We start from the raw sequence: 24,659 nt of genomic DNA, 5'->3' as shown, positions 1-24,659 counted from the left end.
GATGGTCACCCTTGGAACCCAGCCACCATGCTGTGAGGAAGCTCGGGTCATGTGGAGAAGCCCACACTGGGGGCAACTGAGTCTTCCAGCCCCCAACCCTGGCTGAACTCCCAGCCAGCAGCCAGCACCAACTTGCTAGCGGAGCGAGTGGGTCAGCTTGGCAGTGAGTCCTCCAGCCCTCAGTAAATCCGCCCAGGTAGATGCTGGAGCAGCCATGAGCCTTCCCTGTCAAGTGCTGCCCAAGCCGGAGGCTCATGAGCTAAATAAGAGATGATTGTTGTTTCAAGCCATGGAGTTTGGGAACGCAGCAACAGAAACAGAACTTTAGGGGAATAGTTCCTAAACAGTGGTAATATTAGAAGCTAATACTTCTCAACAATGAACCAGGCACAAGGATTTTACACACATTTCCTCATTAAACCTTTATTTTTTTCACCTTGCATTTTCTTTTTTCTTTTTTTTTTTTTTTTTTGCGGTACGCGGGTCTCTCACTGCTGTGGCCTCTCCCGTTGCGGAGCACAGGCTCCGGACACGCAGGCTCAGTGGCCATGGCTCACAGGCCTAGCCGCTCCGCGGCATGTGGGATCCTCCCGGACCGGGGCGCGAACCCGCGTCCCCTGCATCGGCAGGCAGACTCTCAACCACTGCGCCACCAGGGAAGCCCTCTATTTACTATTTTACATTAAAATTTTCTGACATATCAAAAGCAGAGAATAGTACATACTCCCAATACACAAATTCAAAATTATCGAACTTTCATTTTAAAACAAATCCCAGATGTCATGTTATTTCACCCTTACAGACTTGTGTGCATCTTGTTTTCAAAAAATTGACACTCTGCTATATAACCATAATACCATTATCATATAAGACATAATTAATAATGATGTCTTAGCATCTGATTCTTCAGTCCATAATCAAATTCCCCTGATTATCTCAAAAATGTCCTTTTATAATAGGTTTAAGTCCAGACCTAAACAGCTCCCTACATTGCATTTGGTTGTTATGACACCTAAGTCTCTTTTAATTGAGGACAGTCCTCCCTCCTTTCCCCCTGCCATTGACTAGGTGTACAAACCAATTGTCCTGTGCACTGTTCCATATTCTGGGTTGGTCTGTTTCCTTGTAGCACCATTTAAAGTATTCCTCTTTTCTTTGTATTTCCTATAAATGAAACTTAGCTCTAGAGGTTTGGTTACATTCAGGTTCCCCTTTTTGGCAAGAATACACAGCTGGTGCTATTCCGTCCCAGTTGTCTGTTTGCTCCACATCTAGAGATGCTAAGATTGACCAGCTTGCACCTTTTTCAACTTCACGTTCTATCCTGAGCATCTCTCCATTTCAGCTCGTATAGAATGTCCTGGTTCCTTATTATGGCTACATAGATCCCGTTGGGTGAAAACACTGGGTGAAAATAACAAAGTGATCATTCCCTTGAAAAGAATACTTCATCTCAATTTATTTGTAAAGATGATCATAAAAGACCCGTCAAGGTCTATGATTCTTTAATTATGTGCAACAGAAGTTTGCTTTTTAAAAGGAGCCCTTGAATGTATTTTTGCTAAAGAAGTCTGTTGTACTGTAATTAATTAGTTTCTAAATTCTGTCTAGAAAGTCATATCATGAATTTTCTTAAAGGACAGTTGAGTGTTGGCTATAATTATGTGGAGGGATAACTACAAGAAAACTATTGCATATGATACTACTATAGAAATGGTTTTGCTTTTCTCCCTTCGTCAACAGGAAAAGGGACAGAAAATCTCAGACTCCTTAAAGATAGCCTCCAAACACCAAAGGGAAACACTGGAATTATGTGTAATTAGAATTACGCATTTATAGATAACTAAGGGGCCACTTGACAAAATTCATAAAATGGAAGTGAGAGAATTTTACTGAGGAGACAGGAAAACACGGGCGATACAGATGGGATCACCTGGAAAAACTCAGTCCAAATAGAATCTACACTATAGAATGGGGGAGCCGCAGTGGAATGGATACTGGGGAGACGGTAACGCCCACTAAAGCTGGAATCCTATATGTACTTAATTTGAATAAAAAATCCTCTCTTATTTAAATCACAGCATCTCAGTTAGGTTCCATGTACCATTAGTCCCAAAGTTTTGCAAAGGTAGACACTGAGGTTGGATATAAATTATAACAAGCTACGCAAATTTGGTTTTTTTAAAATTTAATTTTATTTATTTTTTTATACAGCAGGTTCTTATTAGTCATCCATTTTATACATATTAGTGTATACATGTCACTCCCAATCTCCCAATTCTTCACACCACCACCCCTGCCCCACACCGCTTTCCCCCCTTGGTGTCCATATGTTTGTTCTCTACATCTGTGTCTCAATTTCTGCCCTGGAAACCAGTTCATCTGTACTATTTTTCAAGGTTCCACATATATGCGTTAATATACGATATTTGTTTTTCTCTTTCTGACTTACTTCACTCTGTATGACAGTCTCTAGATTCATCCACGTCTCTACAAATGACCCAATTTCATTCCTTCTTATGGCTGAACAATATTCCATTGTATATATGTACCACATCTTCTTTATCCATTTGTCTGTCAATGGGCATTTACGTTGCTTCCATGACCTGGCTATTGTAAATAGTGCTGCAATGAACATTGGGGTGCCTGTGACTTTTTGAATTATGGTTTTCTCAGGGAATATGCCCAGGAGCGGGATTGCTGGATCATATGGTAATTCTATTTTTAGTTTTTTAAGGAACCTCCATACTGTTCTCCATAGTGGCTGTATCAATTTACATTCCCACCAGCAGTGCAAGAGGGTTCCCTTTTCTCCACACCTTCTCCAGCATTTGTTCTTTGTAGATGTTCTGATGATGCCCATTCTAACTGGTGTGAGGTGATACCTCATTGTAGTTTTGATTTGCATTTCCCTAATAACTAGTGATGTTGGGCAGCTTTTCATGTGCTTCTTGGCCATCTGTATGTCTTCTTTGGAGAAATGTCTATTTAGGTTTTCTGGCCATTTTTGGATTGGGCTGTTTGTCTTTTTAATATTGAGCTGCATGAGGTGTTTATATATTTTGGAGATTAATCCTTTGTCCATTGATTCGTTTGCAAATATTTTCTCCCATTCTGAGGGTTGTCTTTTCGTCTTGTTTGTAGCTTCCTTTGCTTTGCAAAAGCTTTTAGGTTTCATTAGGTCCCATTTGTTTATTTTTGTTTTTATTTCCATTACTCTAGGAGGTGGATCAAAAAAGATCTTGCTGTCGTTTATGTCAAAGAGTGTTCTTCCTATGTTTTCCTCTAAGAGTTTTATAGTGTTCAGTCTTACATTTAGGTCTTGAATCCATTTTGAGTTTATTTTTGTGTATGGTGGTAGGGAGTGTTCTAATTCCATTCGTTTACATGTAGCTGTCCAGTTTTCCTGGCACCACTTATTGAAGAGACTGTCTTTTCTCCATTGTATATCCTTGCCTCCTTTGTCATAGTTGACCATAGGTGCATGGGTTTATCTCTGGGCTTTCTATCCTCTTCCATTGATCTATATTTCTGTTTTTGTGCCAGTAGCATATTGTCTTGATTACTGTAGCTTTGTAGTATAGTCTGAAGTCAGGGAGTCTGATTCATCCAGCTCCGTTTTTTTCCCTCAAGACTGCTTTGGCTACTGGGAGTCTTTTTTGTCTCCATACAAATTTTAAGACTTTTTGTTCTAGTTCTGTAAAAAATGCCATTGGTAATTTGATAGGGATTGCATTGAATCTGTAGATTGCTTTGGGTAGTATAGTCATTTTCACAATATTCATCCTTCCAATCCAAGAACATGGTATATCTCTCTGTTTGTATCATCTTTAATTTATTTCATCAGTGTCTTCTAGTTTTCTGCATACAGGTTTTTTGTCTCCCTAGGTAGGTTTATTCCTAGGTATTTTATTCTTTTTGTTGCAATGGTAAATGGGAGTATTTCCTTAATTTCTCTTTCAGATTTTTCATCATTAGTGTATAGGAATGCAAGAGATTTCTGTGCATTAATTTTGTATCCTGCAACTTTACCAAATTCATTGATTAGCTCTAGTAGTTTTCTGGTGGCATCTTTAGGATTCTCTGTGTATAGTATCATGTCATCTGCAAACAGTGACAGTTTTACTTCTTCTTTTCCAATTTGTATTCCTTTTATTTCTTTTTCTTCTCTGATTGCCATGGTTAGGACTTCCAAAACTATGTGGAATAATAGTAGTGAGAGTGGTCGTCCTTGTCTCGTTCCTGATCTTAGAGGAAATGCTTTCAGTTTTTCACCATTGAGAATGATGTTTGCTGTGGGTTTGTCATATATGGCCTTTGTTATGTTGAGGTAGGTTCCCTCTATGCTCCACTTTCTGGAGAGTTTTTATCATAAATGGGTGTTGAATTTTGTCAAAAGTTTTTTCTGCATCTATTGGGATGATCATATGGTTTTTATTCTTCAATTTGTTAATATGGTGTATCACATTGATTGATTTGCATATATTGAAGAATCCTTGCATCCCTGGGATAAATCCCACTTGATCATGGTGTATGATCCTTTTAATGTGTTGCTGGATTCTGTTTGCTAGTATTTTGTTGAGGATTTTTGCATCTATATTCTTCAGTGATATTGGTCTGTAACTTTCTTTTTTTGTAGTATCTTTGTCTGGTTTGGTATCAGGGTGATTGTGGCCTCATAGAATGAGTTTGGGAGTGTTCCTTCCTCCACAGTTTTTTGGAAGAGTTTCAGAAGGATGGGTGTTAGCTCTTCTCTAAATGTTTGATAGAATTCACCTGTGAAGCCATCTGGTCCTAGACTTTTGTTAGTTGGAAGATTTTTAATCACAGTTTCAATTTCATTACTTGTGACTGGTCTGTTCATAGTTTCTGTTGCTTCCTGGTTCAGTCTTGGAAGGTTATATCTCTCTAAGAATTTGTCCATTTCTTCCAGGTTGTCCATTTTATTGGCATAGAGTTGCTTGTAGTAGTCTCTTAGGATGCTTTGTATTTCTGCGGTGTCTGTTGTAATTTCCCCTTTTTCATTTCTAATTTTATTGATATGACTCCTCTCCCTCTTTTTCTTGATGAGTCTGGCTAATGGTTTATCAATTTTGTTTATCTTCTCAAAGAACCAGCTTTTAGTTTTACTGATCGTTGCTATTGTTTTCTTTGTTTCTATTTCATTTATTTCTGCTCTGATCTTTACGATTTCTTTCATTCTGCTAACTTTGGGTTTTGTTTGTTCTTCTTTCTCTAGTTCCCTTAGGTGTAAGGTTAGATTGTTGATTTGACATGTTTCTTGTTTCTTGAGGTAGGCTTGTATTGCTATAAACTTCCCTCTTAGAACTCCTTTTGCTGCATCCCATAGGTATGTATCACCATGTTTTCGTTGGCATTTGTCTCTAGGTATTTTTTGATTTCCTCTTTGATGTCTTCAGTGATCTCTTGGTTATTTAGTAACGTATTGTTTAGCCTCCATGTGTGTTTGTGTTTTTTATGTCTTTTTCCCTGTAATTGATTTCTAATCTCATAGCATTGTGGTCAGAAAAGATGCTGGATATGATTTCAATTTTCTTATATTTACTGAGGCTTGATTTGTGACCCAAGATGTGATGTATCCTGGAGAATGTTCTGTGCGCACTTGAGAAGAAAGTGTAATCTGCTGTTTTTGGATGGAATGTCCTATAAATATCAATTAAATCTATCTGGTCTATTGTGTCATTTAAAGCTTGTGTTTCCTTATTAATTTTCTGTTTGGATGATCTGTCCATTGGTGTAAGTGAGGTGTTAAAATTCCCCACTATTATTGTATTACTGTCGATTTCCTCTTTTACAGCTGTTAGCAGTTGCCTTATATATTGAGGTGCTCCTATGTGGGTGCATATATATTTATAATTGTTATATCTTCTTCTTGGATTGATCCCTTGATCGTTATGTAGTGTCCTTCCTTGTCTCTTGTAACATTCTTTATTTTAAAGTCTATTTTATCTGATACGAGTATTGCTACTCCAGTTTTCTTTTGATTTCCATTTGCATGGAATATCTTTTTCCATCCCCTCACTTTCAGTCTGTACGTGCCCCTAGGTCTGAAGTGGGTCTCTTGTAGACAGCATATATATGAGTGTTGTTTTTGTATCCATTCAGCAAGCCTGTGTCTTTTGGTTGGGGCATTTAATCCATTCACCTTTAAGGTAATTATCAATATGTATGTTCCTATTACCATTTTCTTAATTGTTTTGGGTTTGTTTTTGTAGGTCCTTTCCTTCTCTTGTGTTTCCCACTTAGAGAAGTTCCTTTAGCATTTGTTGTAGAGCTGGTTTGGTGGTGCTGAATTCTCTTAGCTTTTGCTTGTCTTAAAGCTTTTGATTTCTCCATCAAATCTGGATGAGACCCTTGCCAGGTAGAGTAATTTTGGTTGTAGGTTCTTCCCTTTCATTACCTTAAGTATATCATGCCACTCCCTTCTGGCTTATAGAGTTTCTGCTGAGAAATCAGCTGTTAACCTTATGAGTGTTCCCTTGTATGTTATTTGTCGTTTTTCCCTTGTTGCTTTCAATAATTTTTCTTTGTCTTCAATTTTGCTAGTTTGATTACTATGTGTCTCAGTGTGTTTCTCCTTGGGTTTATCCTGTATGGGACTCGCTGCGCTTCCTGGACTTGGGTGGCTATTTCCTTTCCCATGTTAGGGAAGTTGTCGACTATAATCTCTTCAAATATTTTCTCGAGTCCTTTCTCTCTCTCTTCTCCTTCTGGGACCCCTATAATGTGAAAGTTGTTGCGTTTAATGTTGTCCCAGAGGTCTCTTAGGCTGTCTTCATTTCTTTTCATTCTTTTTTCTTTATTCTGTTCTGCAGCAGTGAATTCCACCATTCTGTCTTCTGGGTCACTTATCTGTTCTTCTGCCTCAGATATTCTGCTATTGATTCCTTCTAGTGTATTTTTCATTTCAGTTATTGAATTTTTCATCTCTGTTTGTTTGTTCTTTAATTCTTCTAGATCTTTGTTAAACATTTCTTGCATCTTCTCGATGCAAGGATCTGAAGGCTGGCCCACTCCTGGGAGACAGGGGACTCCTGACAGCGACTTGGGCTTGAGGCCTCCGCAGGCCTCGTTGAACTTCCGTCAGGCCACGGGGCATTAGGAGACTTCGCCCACCCTTCCTTCCCTCTCTCCCTCACTGGGGTTGGCCTTGGTGGGGTGACAGCTCCCTCAGCCTCCCCAGGCTCCCTCCGCCTCGTCTCACAGGCCAAACTCTGGCCTGTTAAATCTGTTTCTCAGAGGAGCCAGACAAACACAGCTTGTAACTGTTTTTCGATACAGTTGCTTTCTTTTATAATCAAACATACTTTATGTTATGCGTTTAAAAACACTATTCTGTGATGGGGTCCACACATTACACCAGATGCCAAAGAGAACAGTTCAGAACCCCTGCCTTCTTGTTTGAGCTACTGTGAACTGGGTTTTCTGTTATCTGCATCCAAAACATCTCAACTCTTGGGAGATTTCAGTGAAAAAGTGTGAGAAGCTCTGGTTGGGGTAAACCCACATAAGAGAATGTTAAAACTCGGCTCTTACCATCCTGCACTTTGGACAGAGGCCCCCCAAAGCCCAGAGCAGCACAGTGGTTGCCCAGGATGCTCACAGCCCTGAGTGAAGCATTAGACCAGTTCTGTGGACACACAGAGAGACGGACAGACAGGGTCCTGAGAGCCCAGCACCTGCTTCCTAGCCACACAAGGGAGGCTAGAGGAGCAAGCGTGGTCCCTATGATCTGGGTCCTGTCCGTTTCCCTGACAAACCAGAGGGCCTGGGCTGGTGGGAGGGGAGAACACTTAGATGGAAAAAAAAGTTCGGATTGAGATGGGCTTTACACTAGACTGATGGGGTGGCGTGAAGGGGGTGATGCTGCCTGCTCCCTTCTGAGTCCAACTCAAACCCCTCTTTCTAGGACTGCTCTGCCGTCACGAAGAGGAAGGTGGAGGCTCGCAGGACCTGGGGAACAGGGCAGAGGAGACATCTGAGGGAAAAGGCAGGCGGGTGGCTGCCCCAACTGGCCCGGCCACTGCAACTATGTGAACTATGTGAACATTTTTTCTTCTTTAACTTTTCCCCACACCAAAGGAATCCAAACAACAGGATCCCAGAGCTAATGATCTAGCTCAGTGGTTCTCAGAGTGTGGTACCTAGACCAGTAGCATCCTCATAACCTGGTATGATGGTTAATTGCATGTGTCAACCTGGCTGGGCAATGGTGTCCACTTGTTTGATCAAATGCTCGTCTAGATGTTGCTGTTAAGGTATTTTATAGAGGTGATTAACATCTAAAATCAGCAGACTTTAAATAAAAGGTATCAGTCTGGATCATCTGGGCGAGCTTCATACAATCAGGTGAGGGCTTAAGAGCAAAACTTGAGGCTTCTGGAAAAAGAAAGCAATTCTGCCTCAAGACTGTAACAGAGAAATCCTGCCTGAGTTTTCTGCCCTCACAGATTTCAGACTCACCAGCTCCCGCAATATCACACAGCCACTTCCTTATACACACACTAACGGTTCCATTTCCATGGAGATCCCTGACTGCTGCAGCTGGGAATTTGTTAGAAATGCATATTCTCAGGCCCCACACCAGGCCTACTGAAGCCAACACTCTGGGGGTGTGTGCTTTAATAAGCTTTCCAGAAAATTCTCAAGTTTGAGAACTGCCCCTCTATATTCTCACTACTCAAAGTGTTGTCTGTGGACCAGCCCCAGTGGCATCACTGGGAGGTGGTTAGCAAGGCAGACTCTCAGGCCCCACCCAGACCTGCTAGGGGCTCTGCATTTTAGCCAGATCCCTGATGATTTGTGAGCACGTTAAAATTTGGGAAGCACTGACCCAGTGCTCCCCAGGGGCAGCGGGAAGAGGCAGTGTTGTCTGGACTCTCGGTGATAACAATAAAAGCGGTTAATTATTGGGCACCTAAGAGCCAAGCCCTTTATACAGCTTGTATAATTCATGTGTAACTTCACTGAACCCTCTCACAACCCTGTAAGGCAGGTATACCCATTAAGGCCGTTTTACAGATGAGGAAATGGACTGAGAGGGGTTTAGTAACCTGCTCAGGATCACACAGCTCATAAGTGGTGGATCAGAATCAGAACCAGGCTTCTAACTAGAAGCACCCACTCTCCACGCCAGACAGGGCGCCTCAGCGATTCAGGAGAGAGGACACACACACACACACACACACACACACACACACACACACACACGGAGCCAAGATTCCTCCTCTTAATTACAGCTGTCTCTGCTGCTAACAAAGGCGGGGGCTGGGAAAGGAATCAACTTAATATGCAATTGCTTGTTCCCAATTTGCACAAATTACCATTTGTCTGAGGAGATAATGGTGGGAATTGGGATCCGCCCGGTGGGTTGCAGTGTTCATCTGCCTAACACCCTTCTGAGCCCTCCTCGCTGGCCTTCCCGCCTTCCTGGGAAGGGGGCCGAGCCTTCCAGTGAAACTTCAGGAGGCCTGGGTAAATCCTGGCTCTGGTCTCTTTGGGAGCACTTGGTGTTTTTTGCCAGTTTCCCCCTCCACTCACCTGTGCTATTGGCTAAATCTGCATGAGCCAACACTAGCCCATCTCCAGCTCCACAAGGGGGGCTGCCCCCTCCTACCTTACCCCCCAACTCCCTTCCTGGGGCCAAGCACATTTCCAATCCCAGAAAATACTAGGGGGGCTTTGATGATGCCATTCAAGGCCATGGTGGCATTGTGGTGAGAGCCAGTCCTGGCACAAGGAAGGGCTGAGGGGCCGGCAGGTGCTCTGGTACACTTGCCCGCCACTCAGTTTCTTGATCTAGGGCTTCCTCCAGATGCAAGGCCTTTGGTCATGCAGTTCCCTCTTCCTGGAATGCTCTTCCCTACATCTGCCCTTCTCCAGGCTGACTCCTCTGCATCCTTCAGGTTGAAGCTCAATACTAATTCTTTTTAAAAAATTTATTTGTTTTCTTTTGTTTGTTTGTTTTTCAATACTAATTCTTATAACAACAACTATCATTCATTGAGGACCTAATATGTGCTGTACCTGTGTTAACTCATTTAGTCACACAACATTATGTGATAGGTGCTATAGTTATTCTCACTTTGCAGATGGGGAAACCGGGACACAGAGAAGTTAAGTAATCTGCCTGAAGTCACACAGTAGGTGGTACAGCTAATATTTGAACCAAGGGGTTTGGTCTCAGAGCCCAATCTCTCACTTCTTCTGAGAAGCCTGCTGAAGGGCTGGGGGAAATCCTCCTGCTGTTTCCTCTGTTGGCACCATTCTCCTTATTGACACTTAGCACAGCTATAATCACACGTGTATCCTCTGCATATTGTCTGCCCTCAAGGAGGGCAGAGACCCACGTCTGACTTGCTGAGAGCTGTATCCCCACCATCTAGTTCTGTGCCTGGCACATGGCAAGTGCTCAATAAGCATTTGTGGGATGCTTGAATGAATAGGTCTCAGGCTCCTCATCTTTAAAATGGGGCTGGTAATACCTCCTCCCAAGGACCATTACAAGAAGTGGGGCAATGCAAGTAAAGCACTTCTCACAGCCTGGCCATTGTTTTCATTCATTTCAGGAAGAGAGACTCTGGATTCCCTGCCTTGGTGTCCTGAGGATCACTTGTTTATCTAGTGAACATTTATTGAGCATCTACTGTATACCAGCAGTCATAGGTGCTGGGTCCACACACTGCAGAGAGGAGGAGATGTAGTCAGTCCTTTAGGGCAGTGGTCCCCAAACTTTTTGGCACCAGGGACCAGTTTTGTGGAAGACAATTTTTCCCACGGACAGGGGTGAGGGTGGGGGTGGTTCAGGCAGTAATGCGAGCGATGGGGAGCAATGAGTAGCAGCAGATAGAGCGATGGGGAGTGATGGGGAGAGATGGGAAGAAATGGGGAGAGATGGGGAGAGATGAGGAGCGATGGGGAGAGATGGGGAGCAATGTGGAGAGATGGAGAGAGATGGGGAGTGGGAGATGGAGCAATGGGCAGCGATGGGGAGAGATGAGGAGCAGTAGATAGAGCAATGGGGAGTGATGGGGAGTGATGGGGAGAGATGGGGAGAGATGGGGAGCAATGGGGAGCGATGGGGAGAGATGGGGAGCGATGGGGAGTGATGGGGAGAGTTGGGGAGCGATGGGGAGAGATGGGGAGAGATGGGGAGAGGTGGGGAGCGATGGGGAGCGATGGGGAGCAGCAGATGGAGCAATGGGGAGAGATGGGGAGTGATGGGGAGTGATGGGGAGCGATGGGGAGTGATGGGGAGAGATGGGGAGCAATGGAGAGTGATGGAGAGCAGCAGATGAAGCTTTGCTCCCTCGCCCGCCGCTCATCTCCTGCTGTGCATCTGCTTCCTAACAGGTTCCGGACCGGGAGTTGGGGACCCCTGCTTTAGGGAAAGGCAGATGGTGCATCTAAGGCTGAATTCCCAGGCAGAGTCCTGTCCTTCTCCATTGGCAGACTCCTGTGTCAATGGAGGATCCCTGCTCTGGTCCCTGGGACACCCCCTCTTCCCAGTCCCCAGCACTGGGCACTCACAGGCTTCATGATCCAGGTGATTCCTGGGTTTTTGCGAAACTCCTCCACAAACAGACGGTACTCGCAGGGCATCTCAAAGGTTTTGGGGAAGAAGTCGCACTTGGCTGCCTCCAGCTTTCCCGCCTCGCGCTCCAGCTGTTTCCGGAAGCGCTTCAGGTTCTTCACCATGTAGTTCTTGCGGGTCAGCTGAGCAGCATGATGGACAGGCAGGCCATTGGCGCTCATGCCCACTGCCCTGCACCACCCGTCCCACCAACTGCCCCTCTCCAACCACCCCACCAACTGCCCCCCATAGCCCCCATTCTCTGTACGGTAAGAGTAACAATAAGAGGGACTCCCCTGGTGGTCCAGTGGGAAGGACTCTGTGCTCCCAATGCAGGGTGCCTGGGTTCAGTCCCTGGTCAGGGAACTAGATGCTGCATGCCGCAACTAAGAAGCCTGCATGCTGCAACTAAAAGATTCCACACGCCACAACGAAGATCCCACGTGCCTCAACTAAGACCCGGCCCAGCCAAAATAAATAAATAAAAATAAATCTTAAAAAAAAAAGGGTTAAAAAAAGAGTAACAATGAGAGTAACTTTGACTGAGAGCCTGCTATTCTATAATTATCCCCACTTTACAGGTGAGGAAACTGAGGCTCAGAAGGTTGTCAGTTGCCCAGAGCTATCCAGCTAACAGGCAGCACAGCCAGGGTTTGACCCGGCCTGTCTGATGCCAAAATTCTTTTTCTAACTGCTAAGCTGCACTAAACTTTTTAAATCTCCCACCACTGGCCTCTCGAGTCCCATCTTTGTGGTATGGTTCCTCCCAGAGCTCTCTCCCATCTCCAGACTCCAAACAGCTCAACTTGCCTCACCCTGAAATCACATAATCCCTCAAGCATCCTGCTTCTTTAGCCTTCGCACCTGAAGTCAGACGGCCCATGACCTCAGTCCCCTCCCCAAGGTGGGCTGTTCCTCAGGTCTGAGATCCCTATTCCCTCACACTATTTAGCTCATCGTGAATCTAGGGCACATATCTCTCACCTGGCATGTACTCCAAATTCCCTTGTACTTTTCCATTCTGGTCCTTGTACCCCCAAGCCAGCCCCTGCTCATTGCCACACCCAGTCCCCTGGGCCCACCCAGCTCACCTCGTAGTGGTTTCGGAAGTGACTGATCCGCACGTGCTCATCCATGTAGGTGTGGTCGAAATTCTCCCGGAGCCAGCTAACATCGCACCAGTAGAAATCCCACTCCCCTTCACTGGGGGTGGGGGTGGGACAAAAGTCAGGACCTGAGGACCTCAGCACTGCTGGAGATCTGGGGCCCAGGGAGGTGCAGCTGAAGGGTAAGCGGCGGTGTGTCCATCAGGTAAGTCTCAAGGAGGTGGCCTCGGGCTGTCGCTGCCCACCATGTACTTTGTGAGGCCAGAGTGAAAACTACAGAAATGTCCCTGCAAAAATCCAGGCTACTGGTTTCCTTCGAACAATCAGCAGATCTGGCCACGTTGAGCCCAGATGCCCCTTGGCACCCACCGCCTTAGACAGGGCACACCCTCTCCAGATCACAGTCCCCACCATGCCCTATGGCCCATGACAATGGGCCAACCTTACGTGGTCATGTTACCTGCCTGGGCTCTGGAAGCATCCAAGTAGCCACCCCTGAGCCCACACGACCAAGCAGTGGAAACAGGCAACATTTATAAGCTCTTCCCAGTTCAGAAAGCCCTCCTCTCACTGAATCCTCAGAGCAGCCCCAGAAGTGACTACGATCGTGCCTGGATCCCTAAGACGGGGACAGCCTTGCTCAGTGAGGACATGGCAGCCTCGGGATTCACTCCCAAGCCTCCCCGACTCCAAATTCTGACCCTGTTCTTCACCACCTTGCCAGAGAGGGGGACAGGAAACCAGACTGATCTACCAAATCCAGATACCAGAGCTGGAGTACACAGAGGAGGTGCTTCAAAAAGACTTGACAGGAAATGAAATGCACAACCATGATTACTTCCAAATTTTTGAGTAAAAAATTACAGATATAACTGAAGCTCCACATATATTCCTGACTGATTCTATCTCCTACTCTCCTGTCCAAAAGGAAGCCATTAGACTGAATTTGGAATCATTTCTATGAGTGTCTTTATAGTTTTACTGTGTATATATGTGCGTATCCATATGTGGCACATGGCATCGTTTGGCATGTTCTTAAAACTTTCTAATGGCTAATACTTACTTCCACTTCCCATGTGCCAGACACTGTTCTAAGTACTTTACAAATATTAACTCATTAATCCTCATAGTAACTGTTAAGTGTTAGGTTCTTTTATTATGCCCATTTTAAAGATGAGTGAAGTGAGGCACAGAGAGGTTAAGGAACTCACCTAAGTTCATAAGCTAGTAAGTGGCAGAGCAGGACTGGAACTCAGGCCATCGGGTTCCAGATTCCGAGCTCTGTGGTTAGAGCTACTCTTGTCTATTTCCTTTCACAATTTGCTTTTTTTTTTTTAACCCACCTTTTGTTTTAGTTGAATGAATAATGGATGAATGAATGAATAATGAAGTATTCATTCATTCATACAACACATAGGTGTTGAGGCTGTCTTGGTGTCAGAGACAATGTTGGATGCAAGGATATAGGGGGAACAAAAACACCTGGCTAGGTGGTACATACAGTCCTGTGGGGAAGATAAAAAATAAACAAGGAAACAAATACACAACTCTCTAATGAGGAATTGTGAAATGTTATAACCCAGTTGGAATAACCCAGTTGGAGGCCATGAGGCAGGGCAGCTGAGGAACCTATTTAGGTGGAGGCTACCCTGTGGAACTGACCTTTCAGCTTAGATCTGAATGGTAAGGAGGGACAGCCAGATCAAGGGCAGTGGGGAGAGGGTTCCAGGAGTGGGAAGGATAGGAACTGAGGCCCTGAGGTTGGAAAGGGCTCATTCAAGGATATGAAAAAAAAGCCAGAGTGGAGGGAGAAACGTAAGGGATGACACTGAAACTGGAGTAGGGCCCAACAAACAGGGCCTTGTAGACCATGATGTGGATTTTGGATTCTTTTCTAATTCCACAAGTTTGTTCATTTTGTACACCATCTTCATGATTATCACAGTCAAGTTGCTCTTAAATCACCCAGGAAAACATTAAACTGCTCAACAAGGCCAACAGGAAATCCAGGTTCTTTCTAACTTCTCATTCTGCCATCCTTAACATGTTGTCTTCATGCTCATCATCTCAAGGTCACAAGATGGTTGCTGCAGTTCCAGGCATCAAGGACAGCTTTCTTTGTGGGAAGCAAGGGAGGGGACAGCTCTGGCCACATCTGTTCCAAACTCTGACCTAACAGGCTGATGGTCTGAATTGGGACCTCGTTCTACCTGGAAATACCAGACCCCAGCTTAGGTCCTAAGGAAAAGGTCTCACATTCACCGAGCCATGTCTGGTGTAAAGGCCCTGGCCTCTAGCCTTTCCTGACTTGAGGACTCTCGAGGCAATTTGGGATCAGCCAGGAAACAACCTGCTTCATGGACTCCCACACTATCAGCACCAGACGAACCCTCAGACCTTCTTCCACTTGACCATGGAGCAAGGCTGAGGAGAAACAGGGGGCAGCCTCAGATCACGTGGCAGGTCAGGACAGTACCTTTTCCCATATACCTGCCGATCACCTCCCCCGCCTCATCCTCCACTACATCCAGTTCTTCTGGATCCAGGGAAGGAAAACTCATTCTGATATTAGCGTGATACATGAGAGAACCAAGAAGGAAAATCCACAGTAGCTGCTATCATCACCACCATCACCATCATCACCAACACTGTAATACTCCCCAAAGTGCCAGAGAGAGGACTCTGCCATCTTGGATTCCCCATACCACGCTTGCCACCGTCAGCCAATTCCTAATTTTTTTGTGGGATGATTTAGTAAGGGTCTGTCTCCTCTGCTAGACTCCAGCACCAGGCAGCAGGAAGCATGCATTCACCTATTCACTCATTTGTTCCTTCAATTACTGAGAGGCTGCTAGAACAGGGAGGCTGAACCTGGGACTCTGCAGACAGCCAGGCTAGGTGAAAACCCTAGCTCAAGCCCTGACAAGATGGTATATTCCAACACTTTCCAACACGGTATATTTTTCCACTTTCCAACATGGTATATTTTTCCTCTTTTTGTCCAGTTTTTTCATCAGGAAAATGGAGATGATGATAGCACCTACTGGAAGGTTTACTGGGATGATTCAAAGAGGTCATGCGTGTAAAGTGTGGAAGAGTGTCTAGGAGGCTTAGTTGTTGTTATGCAACAAATATTTATTGAGGACCCTGGCAGGGTAGCTGGTTGCCCTCACCCCTCATATCTATTCTCTCCTTTTTCTACAGTCATAGAATTTCCAACATTTACCTGGAAAATGTAGTCTACATTTTTCAGATTCCCTTGCAGCTAGGTGTGTCCACATGGCTAAGTTCTGGCCAGTGAAATGTGAGGGACTTCTGGGTTGTGTCCTTCAAGGGTAGGACATGCCTTTTCTTGTCTCCTTCCTACATCCTGCTGCTTGGAATGTACAGGAACTCCACCTCAGACCATGAGAATGAGGGTCTCACTCAAAGGATAGCAGAGTGGAAAAACGGAAGCAGATGGGTCCCACATTTCCATACCATCTTTGAACCTCCTATATCTGGACTTCAATGGGAGGGGTAAATAAACTTCTAGTCTGTCAAAGCCTCTTTTACCTTGTGTCTCTGTTACATGCATCCAAACCTTAACCTTCACTAATATTAACACCTACTACGTGCCAGGGATTGTTTGCTTTTTCATCTCAGTATCCCCAGGGCCCAGCATAGAAGAAGGAATGTAGGCTTAGGGGTCAAAAAACTTGTCCGAGGTCACAGAACTAGTAAGTGGCCAGGACCTGCCATCACCGGAGGATTCACCCCACAGGTCTGTGATGGTTGCATAGAGAGCTATAGGACACTGGCTGTGGAATAGTCAAACTGAACTGGGTTTGAATCCCACTCTGACACTTAGGTGCTGTGCGACCTTAAACAATTGACTTAATATTTCTGAACATATTCACATCTTTCTGGATGGTTATAAGGCTTCAATAAGACAGAGATGACATCAGTAATGCACCTAACACATTGTGAATGCTAAATAAATGTCGGCCCCTGTCACAGCCAAATTGGGACAAGTCCCAGTGGCCACCCAAGGGAGCTGGGACAAAAACGAAGGGAGACAAGGACCTGTGAGACAAAGGGAAGGAGAAACAAGGCTGGGGGTGAGGGCTTCTTACTCCTTTACTTCCACCCATCCTGGCCTGTGGTGAAGGACATCCATGAGGGTATTCACAGGAGTGGTCTTGAACCGGATTGATGCTCTCTGCTCTCTGCAAGACATGGCAATGGAACACTTGCTCAGAATCAACAATTCCCTAGGACAGTCCAGGGATAGGAAAAAAGGGAAAGGAAGAAAGGCCAAGTTCCGTACATGGAAATGCCAAAACAGAGAATTACTGAATTTTAGAATTTAACATCATAGCGTGAAACAAAATAATCAAATTGAGAATGATAGAATCTTTGAATCATTGAAAAATAATAGCAATCATTGTCTTCAGTGCCTTTCATGGTTTGGTTGCTTTACATATGCCATGGCTAATCCTTATACTAAATGATACGTTTTTGCAAATCCCCCTTTCTGTCACTCACCTGAGAAGATGGAATGGATATACTTTTCCCTCTTCCTCCTACCAGGACAACTAAAACCCCAGGACATTAGATATAAAACAAGTATAAGAAGACCCTGAAAGGTGGACAGAAGAAGGCAGATCGGCTAAGGACCTCAGGACCCATGGACCAGCATGTGGTGAATTCCCTGGGTTCTCTCTTTGCCTCATAGATCCCAGATGTGGAGATGAAGAAGCTAGCAAGTCTGAAACACCAATGGGCACAGACAAAAAAAACCCTCCAGCAAAAGCCTGCTCTCTCCAGCTGACAAAATCAGGAAAGGAACACTTAAGACAATAACTTCTCTACTCTGGCCAACCCCAGCAGAAACAAATCTGTGACCTACGCTCACTTATGCTAGCAAAGGCTGAGTGGGGAATCTAGACTTCCCACCAGGCTGTAACAAGGTACCCAATATCCCCCCAAGACCCCTGGCTAGGCTGGTGTCAGAGAAGGTCAAAGACGTAGCCGGGACTTTCATCCCTAGCAGGTGGTAGTGAGGTGCCCACCCCTGCTGTGTCAGTGGAGACCATGTGCCTGGGCTTCCACCCCCACCTGGAAGTAAGGAGGCACCCCTCTCCCTTGGGCTGATGTCAACGGAGGCCTAGTGGAGAGTCAGGACTTTCAATACCACCCAGTGGTAATGAGGCGGCACTTCCTGTGGTGTTCATGTGAGTCAGGTAGGGAGCAGTAGCAAGGAACTCCTACCCCTCCTGGCCAGGGTGGTATCAGCAGAGGCCTAGTGGAACCAGAACTCCCATTCCACCCAGCAGTAAGAAGGAACCTCCTTTACCCTCAAGTGTCAATGGAGATCAAGTGGGGAACCTGGACTTCTACACTCTATGGTAGTAATGAGGTGGTACCATGCCCCCTTCCCTGGCCGGAGTGATGTCAGAAAATGTCACCTAAAAGAGGCTTAAACAAGATCCAGAGTTCTATGGCATAATATCCCAAATGTTCAGGTTTCAACTGAAAATCACTTGTCATACCAAGAATCAGGAAAATCTCAATGTGACTAAGAAAAATCAATAGATACCCAAGAGGGAAGAGATATGGGAACATATGTATATGTATAACTGATTCACTTTGTTATAAAGCAGAAACTAACACACCATTGTAAAGCAATTATACTCCAATAAAAATGTTAAAAAAAAATCAATAGCTACCAACGCCAAAATGGCAGATGTGTTAGAATGATCTGACAAATATCTTAAAGCAGCCATCATAAAAATGTTTCAATGAGTAATTAAGAACACATTTGAAGAATATGTGAAGAACACTGGAAGAAAGCAAGGGTGTCCGCTCTTACAACTCTTATTCAACATAGCACTAGAAGTTCTAACCAGTGCAATAAGTCAATAAAAGGGACATAGATCAGAAAGGAAGAAAGAAAACTCCCTTTTTGCAGATGACTGTGTAAAAATTCCCACGGAATCTAAAAAACAATTCATGAACTAATAGGTAAGTACAGTGAGATCACAGGATATAAGATGAACATACAAATCAGTTATATTTCTATATACTATCAATGAACACATGAACTCTGATATTAAAAATACAATTTACAACTATTACTTTTAAAAAAAGGAATATTTAGGTGCAAATCTAACAAAACATGTGCAGGACTTAGGTACTAAAAACTACAAAATGCTGATGCAAAAATTCAGAGAAGGTCTAGATAAATTGAGAACCCTACCATGTTCATGGATTGGAAGACTCAGCAGAGTACAGATGTCAATTCTTCCCAAACTGGTGTGCAGACTTAATGCGATTCCTGGGATCAAAATCCCAGTAAGATTTTTTTGTAGATATAGATAATTCTAAAATGTATGTGGAAAGGCAAAGATATTAGAACTAGAATATCTAAAACAATTTTGAAAAGAAGAATAAAGTGGGGTAAATCAGTCTAACCAATTTCAAAACATTATGTAGCTACAATAATCAAGACTGTGTGGTATTCACAGAGAAAGAGATACAAAGACCAAGAGAACAACCAACAAACCAACAACAAACAAACAAACAAGAGATGGACCTGCACAAATATGCCCAACTGAATTTTAAAAAATTATTTATTTGGGGGCTTCCCTGGTGGTGCAGTGGTTGAGAGTCCGCCTGCCGATGCAGGGGACACGGGTTCATGCCCCGGTCTGGGAGGATCCCACATGCCGCGGAGCGGCTGGGCCCGTGAGCCATGGCCGCTGAGCCTGCGCGTTCGGAGCCTGTGCTCCGCAACAGGAGAGGCCACAACAGTGAGAGGCCTGCGTACCGCAAAAAAAAAAAAAAAAAAATTATTTATTGGGCTGTGTGCGGGCCCTTGGTTGCAGCATGCGGGATCTAGTTCCCTGACCAGGGATCAAACCTGGGCCCCCTGCACTGGGAGCGTGGAGTCTTAACTGCTGGACCACCAGAGAAGTCCCTGCCCAACTGAATTTTGACAAATGAACAAAAGCAGTTCAATGGAGGAAGAATAGCCTTTTCAATAAATGGTGCTGGAGAATTGGATATGCACATGCAAAAAATGAACCTAGGCTTAAACTTCATACTTTATATAAAGTATAAAGTACTTTATACTTTAACTCAAAATGGATCACAAACTTAAGTGTAAAATGTAAAATTATAAAACATAGAGGAAAATCTTTGGGATCGAAGAGCTAGGCAAAGAATTTTTAGATTTGACACTACGAGCATGGTCCATAAAAGGGAAAACTGATAAATCGGATAAACTGATAAACCTTCCAAATTAACGATTTCTGCTCTTTAAAGGACTCTGTTAAGTCAATGAAAAGGCAAGGTACAGCCTAGGAGAAAATATTTGCAACCACATATTGACGAAGGACTACTATCTAGAATACATAAAGAATTCTCAAAACTCAACAGTAAAAAGAAAATCCAATTAGAAAATGGGCAAAAGACATGAACAGATATTTCACCAAAGAGGATATACAGATGACAAATGAGCACATGGAAAGATGTTCAACATCGTTTACCATTAGGGAAGTACAAATTAAAACCACAATGATATAGCAATACACAAGTATCAGAATGGCTAAAATAAAAAACTCTGACAACATCAGCTGCTGGAAAGGACACAGAGAAACCGAATCACTCATACATTGCTGATGGAATATAAAATGGTGCAGCCACCTTGGAAAATAATTTGACAGTTTCTTAAAAAACTAAGCATGCAACTACCGTATAATCCAGCAATTGTACTCCTGGGCGTTTACCCCAGTGAAATGAAAACTAACACACAGACCTGTACTTGAATGTTCATAACAGCTTTATTCATAATAGCCCCAGACTGGAAGAAAACCCAGATGTCTTTCAATAGGTAAGTGGTTAAACGCATGGTGGTATATCCGTTCCCTGGAATACTAGTCAGCAATAAAAAGGAATGAACTGTTTATGCACTCAACAACCTGAATATCTCTAGCGAAGTTGCTGAGTGAAAAAGGCCAGTCCCAAAAGGTTAGTATATAATGTGTGATTCCATTATAAAAACTCTTTGGGGCTTCCCTGATGGCGCAGTGGTTGAGAGTCCGCCTGCCGATGCAGGGGACACGGGTTCGTGCCCCGGTCCGGGAAAATCCCACATGCCGCAGGGCGGCTGGGCCCGTGAGCCATGGCAGCTGAGCCTGCGCGTCCATAGCCTGTGCTCCGCAACAGGAGAGGCCACAACAGTGAGAGGCCCACGTACCGCAAAAAACAAAAAAACCAAAGAAAACAAACAAAAAAAACTCTTTGAAAGGACAAAATTATTGAAAAGAGAACAAAACAACAGTTGCTGGGGGTTAAAGATAGGGTACGTTGGGATGGGGAGGAAGAGGGGGAGGGAGGGGAAGTGGGTGTGGTTATAAAAGGCACTATGAGGGATCCTTGTGGTGGTGGAAATATTCCATATCTTGACTGTATCAATGTTAATATCCTAGTTGGATGCTGTGCTATAGTTTTACTCTGTTACCACTGGGGGGAACTGGGTAAAGGGCACATAAGATCTCTCTGTATTATTTCTTACAACTGCATATGAATCCACAATTAAAATGTTCAATTTTAAAAATTCATAGTTTTTTTATTTTTGGCTGCACAACTTGCAGGATCTTATTTCCCTGATCAGGGATTGAACCAGGCCCTTGGCAGTGAAAGTGCAGAGTCCTAACTGAACTGCCAGGAAATTCCCAACACAACTTTAGATGTCTGGATAATGGCTACCTTTATCGAGCAATGATTAGAAGAGGGCACGCTGGTGATGTTCTGTTTCCTGATGTGGGTATATTAAGTTTATGAAAGTTCACTGAGCTGTAAAATTATGATATACTCAACTTTCTGTATATATAACAGAACTCTATAACAAAACATACCACAAATAAAGTTAAAGGACTACCTATAGATTAAGAAAAAATATTTGTGGTGCTTATAATCCATAAGAGATTTGGACCAAGTACATAAAGAAAGAGACAAACTCAATAGAAAAATGTCTAGAAGCTATGAACAGGCAATTAATAGCATAGGAAATTTAAATGACCAACAAGCATGTTAAAAGATACTCAACCTTACCAATAATTAAGAAATGCAAATTAAAATACCAAGGAGAGGACTTCCGCTTTGGGTTATGATGTAAAAGAATGTAAAAGACTTTCAATCCTATAGTAAAAATGAGAAAAAAATGTACAAAATAAATATACTTGTCCATGGGGCTAGTGGAGAGCAACAGACAAAAGAAAACTTGATGAACCGATTCCAGAGAGAAACAAGGCCTTCATGGGGGGGAGCAGAGAGATGCAGCCGTTTCCAGATCTGGGCTGGCTGCCTGGCCTGGGGTGGGCAAGTGGAAGAACAAGTCAGCCGTGGAAGAGAGAGTCTGTGGCACCAGGAGAAATCAGCTGAGCTTATACGATATGTAGGATGGCAAAACACATCAAAATCTGGAAGGGCCCATTCCAAAACCAAACCAAACAAAACCGGATTCTGGCAAATTTGCTTAAGAAAGGAACAGTAGAGAAAACAGTACAGCTGAGAGAAAACCCAGACTCCTGCATGTTTACATGGTGTTTGCATTCCTGCAGCCCTGCCGGAGTTGAATTCAAAAATGAACAACAGGGGCTTCCCTGGTGGTGCAGTGGTTGAGAGTCCGCCTGCCGATGCAGGGGACACGGGTTCGTGCCCCGGTCCGGGAGGATCCCGCATGCCGCGGAGCGGCTGGGCCCGTGGGCCATGGCCGCCGAGCCTGCGCGTCCGGAGCCTGTGCTCCGCAGCGGGAGAGGCCACAGCAGTGAGAGGCCCGCGTACCAGAAAAAAAAAAAAGAACAACAACAACAACAAAAATCAAACAAACAAACAAAAAAACTGAACTGCAGTCCAATGCCCTCCCAGGTCAAATACTAACAAGCTCAAAATGGTAGTACAGGAGGCTGGGCTTGGGATGAACTCAGTGTAATTAAAGCTTTGGTCCAACCCACGTTCCCAGTGCATATAAAATTTATGTTTACACTATATGTAGTCTATTAAGTGTGCAATAGCATTGTGTCTTTTTAAAAATGTACATATCTTAATTAAAAATACTTCATTGCTAAAAAAAGTTAACCATCATCTGAGCCTTCAGTGAGTTGTAGTAGTAACATCAAAGATCGCTGATCACAGATCATCATAACAAATATAATAATCATGAAACAGTTTGAAATATTGTGAGAATTACCAAAGCGTGACACAGACACGAAGGGAGCAAATTCTGTTGCAAAAATGGCACCAATAGACTTTGTTGATGCAGGGTTGCCACAAACCTTCAATTTGTGAAAAACATAATATCTGTAAACTGCAGTAAAGCAAAACACAATAAAATGATGTATGCCTGTACACACACACACACACATATGTGGGTGTGGGTGTGGGTGTGTGTAATTTTTTGGTCTTCACTGCTTTTTATACACAATGACCAGAATGGAATATAAAAAATAGAAGACACGCAATAATAAAGCAGAAAAGTTTTAATGCATGATCAAGAGGAAAAACTCTATATTTTGTTATAGAGTTCTGTTATATATACATAACTCATAAATGACCCAATTATTGGAATTATTAAAGACTTTAAACAGATATTATAAATGTGTTACAGAATTTCCATGCAAAGTGAGAGAGTGGCGTGGACGTATGTCCACTACCAAACGCAAAATAGCTCGTGGGAAGCAGCCGCAGAGCACAGGGAGATCAGCTCCGTGCTTTGTGACCACCTAGCGGGGTGGGACAGGGAGGGTGGGAGGGAGACGCAAGAGGGAGGGGATATGGGGACGTATGTATATGTATAACTGATTCACTTTGTTATAAAGCAGAAACTAACACACCATTGTAAAGCAATTATACTCCAATAAAGATGAAAAAAAAAATTTACATGAAAAGGTGGATATGAGTAAATATATTTAATTATTTAAATATATTTAATTACATTTAATCAGCATAATGAGTTATTGCAGAAAAGACACTGAAAGTCTAAAAAAGAACCAAAATGGAAAAATGTAGAACTGAAAATTATAGTATCTGAAATTAAACATTCATAGGATGAGCTCAACAGGGGATTGGACATTGTAGAAATAAGGACAGTAACGTTAGTCAAAGGGTACAAATTTCCAGTTATAAGAGGAATGAGTTTTGAGGATCTAATGTACAGCAGGGTGACTATACTGTATGATAGACTTGAAAGTTGCTCAGAGTAGATCTTAAGTGTTCTCACCACAACAACAACAAAATGGTAGTTATGTGAGGTGAAGGATGTGTTAACTAACCTTATTGTGGTAAACATTTTACAATATATATATGTGTATCATATCATCACATTGTCCACCTTAAATCATACAATGTTTTATGCCAATTATATCTCAATAAAGCTGGAAAAAAATTTAAGATAATAAATTTGAAGACAGGTCAATAAAAATTATTCAATCTGAATTAGAGAAAGAAAAAATTTAGAAGAACAGAATCTCAGTGCCTTATGGGATAATATCAAGCAACCTAACATACATGTAACTGGAATCCCAGAAGGAGATGGGAGCAAATAGGACGGAAAATATTTTTCGAAAAAATGATGGCTGAAAAATTTCCAAATTTGACTAAATTATCAAGTCACAGATCCAAGAAGCTCAATTAACTCCAAGCAGAATAAATACAAAACACACACACACACACACAAAGGCGAACAAACTATAGTCAAATTTCTGAAAACCAGAGGAGTCTTAAAAACAGACAAGGGAAAAAGACACATACAGGTGTGTGTGTGTATGTGTATGTGTAACTGCCGGGGCGGTGGCGGGGAGACAGTGTAAAGGACAGCTGACTTCTCATCAGAGACAATGCAAGCCTAAAGACAAAGGGACATCATCGTTTAAGAATTTTAAAGGAAAGTTCTTCAGGTAGAAGGAAACTTATAC

The 24,659-nt window shown here is 43.3% G+C and overlaps 1 protein-coding gene across 10 annotated transcripts in view; it reads right to left on the bottom strand.

The window, feature by feature from the left end:
- Positions 1-24,659, bottom strand: part of TTLL9 (tubulin tyrosine ligase like 9) — a 65,556-nt gene that overhangs the window by 27,042 nt on the left and 13,855 nt on the right. For 4 of the 10 annotated variants that reach the window (XM_067707785.1, XM_067707781.1, XM_067707783.1 and 1 more), the window contains 3 exons: positions 16,815-16,907; positions 12,685-12,874; positions 11,551-11,736 (listed from right to left, as the gene is read on the bottom strand). In XM_067707785.1, the coding sequence (XP_067563886.1) occupies positions 11,551-11,736; positions 12,685-12,874; positions 16,815-16,858 (420 nt within the window). In that variant the 5' untranslated portion in view covers positions 16,859-16,907. Of the gene's footprint in view, positions 1-11,550; positions 11,737-12,684; positions 12,875-16,764; positions 16,908-18,940; positions 19,018-24,659 lie in introns of those variants that run through there. The other 6 variants (XM_067707786.1, XM_067707782.1, XM_067707789.1 and 3 more) reach the window with 4 other exon arrangements.

The sequence above is a fragment of the Pseudorca crassidens genome, chromosome 15 (assembly GCF_039906515.1).
Source record: "Pseudorca crassidens isolate mPseCra1 chromosome 15, mPseCra1.hap1, whole genome shotgun sequence".
NCBI lineage: Eukaryota > Metazoa > Chordata > Mammalia > Artiodactyla > Delphinidae > Pseudorca > Pseudorca crassidens.
The sequence above is the reverse complement of the archived record's forward strand: the minus strand, read 5'-3'. Positions and strand labels throughout refer to the sequence as shown.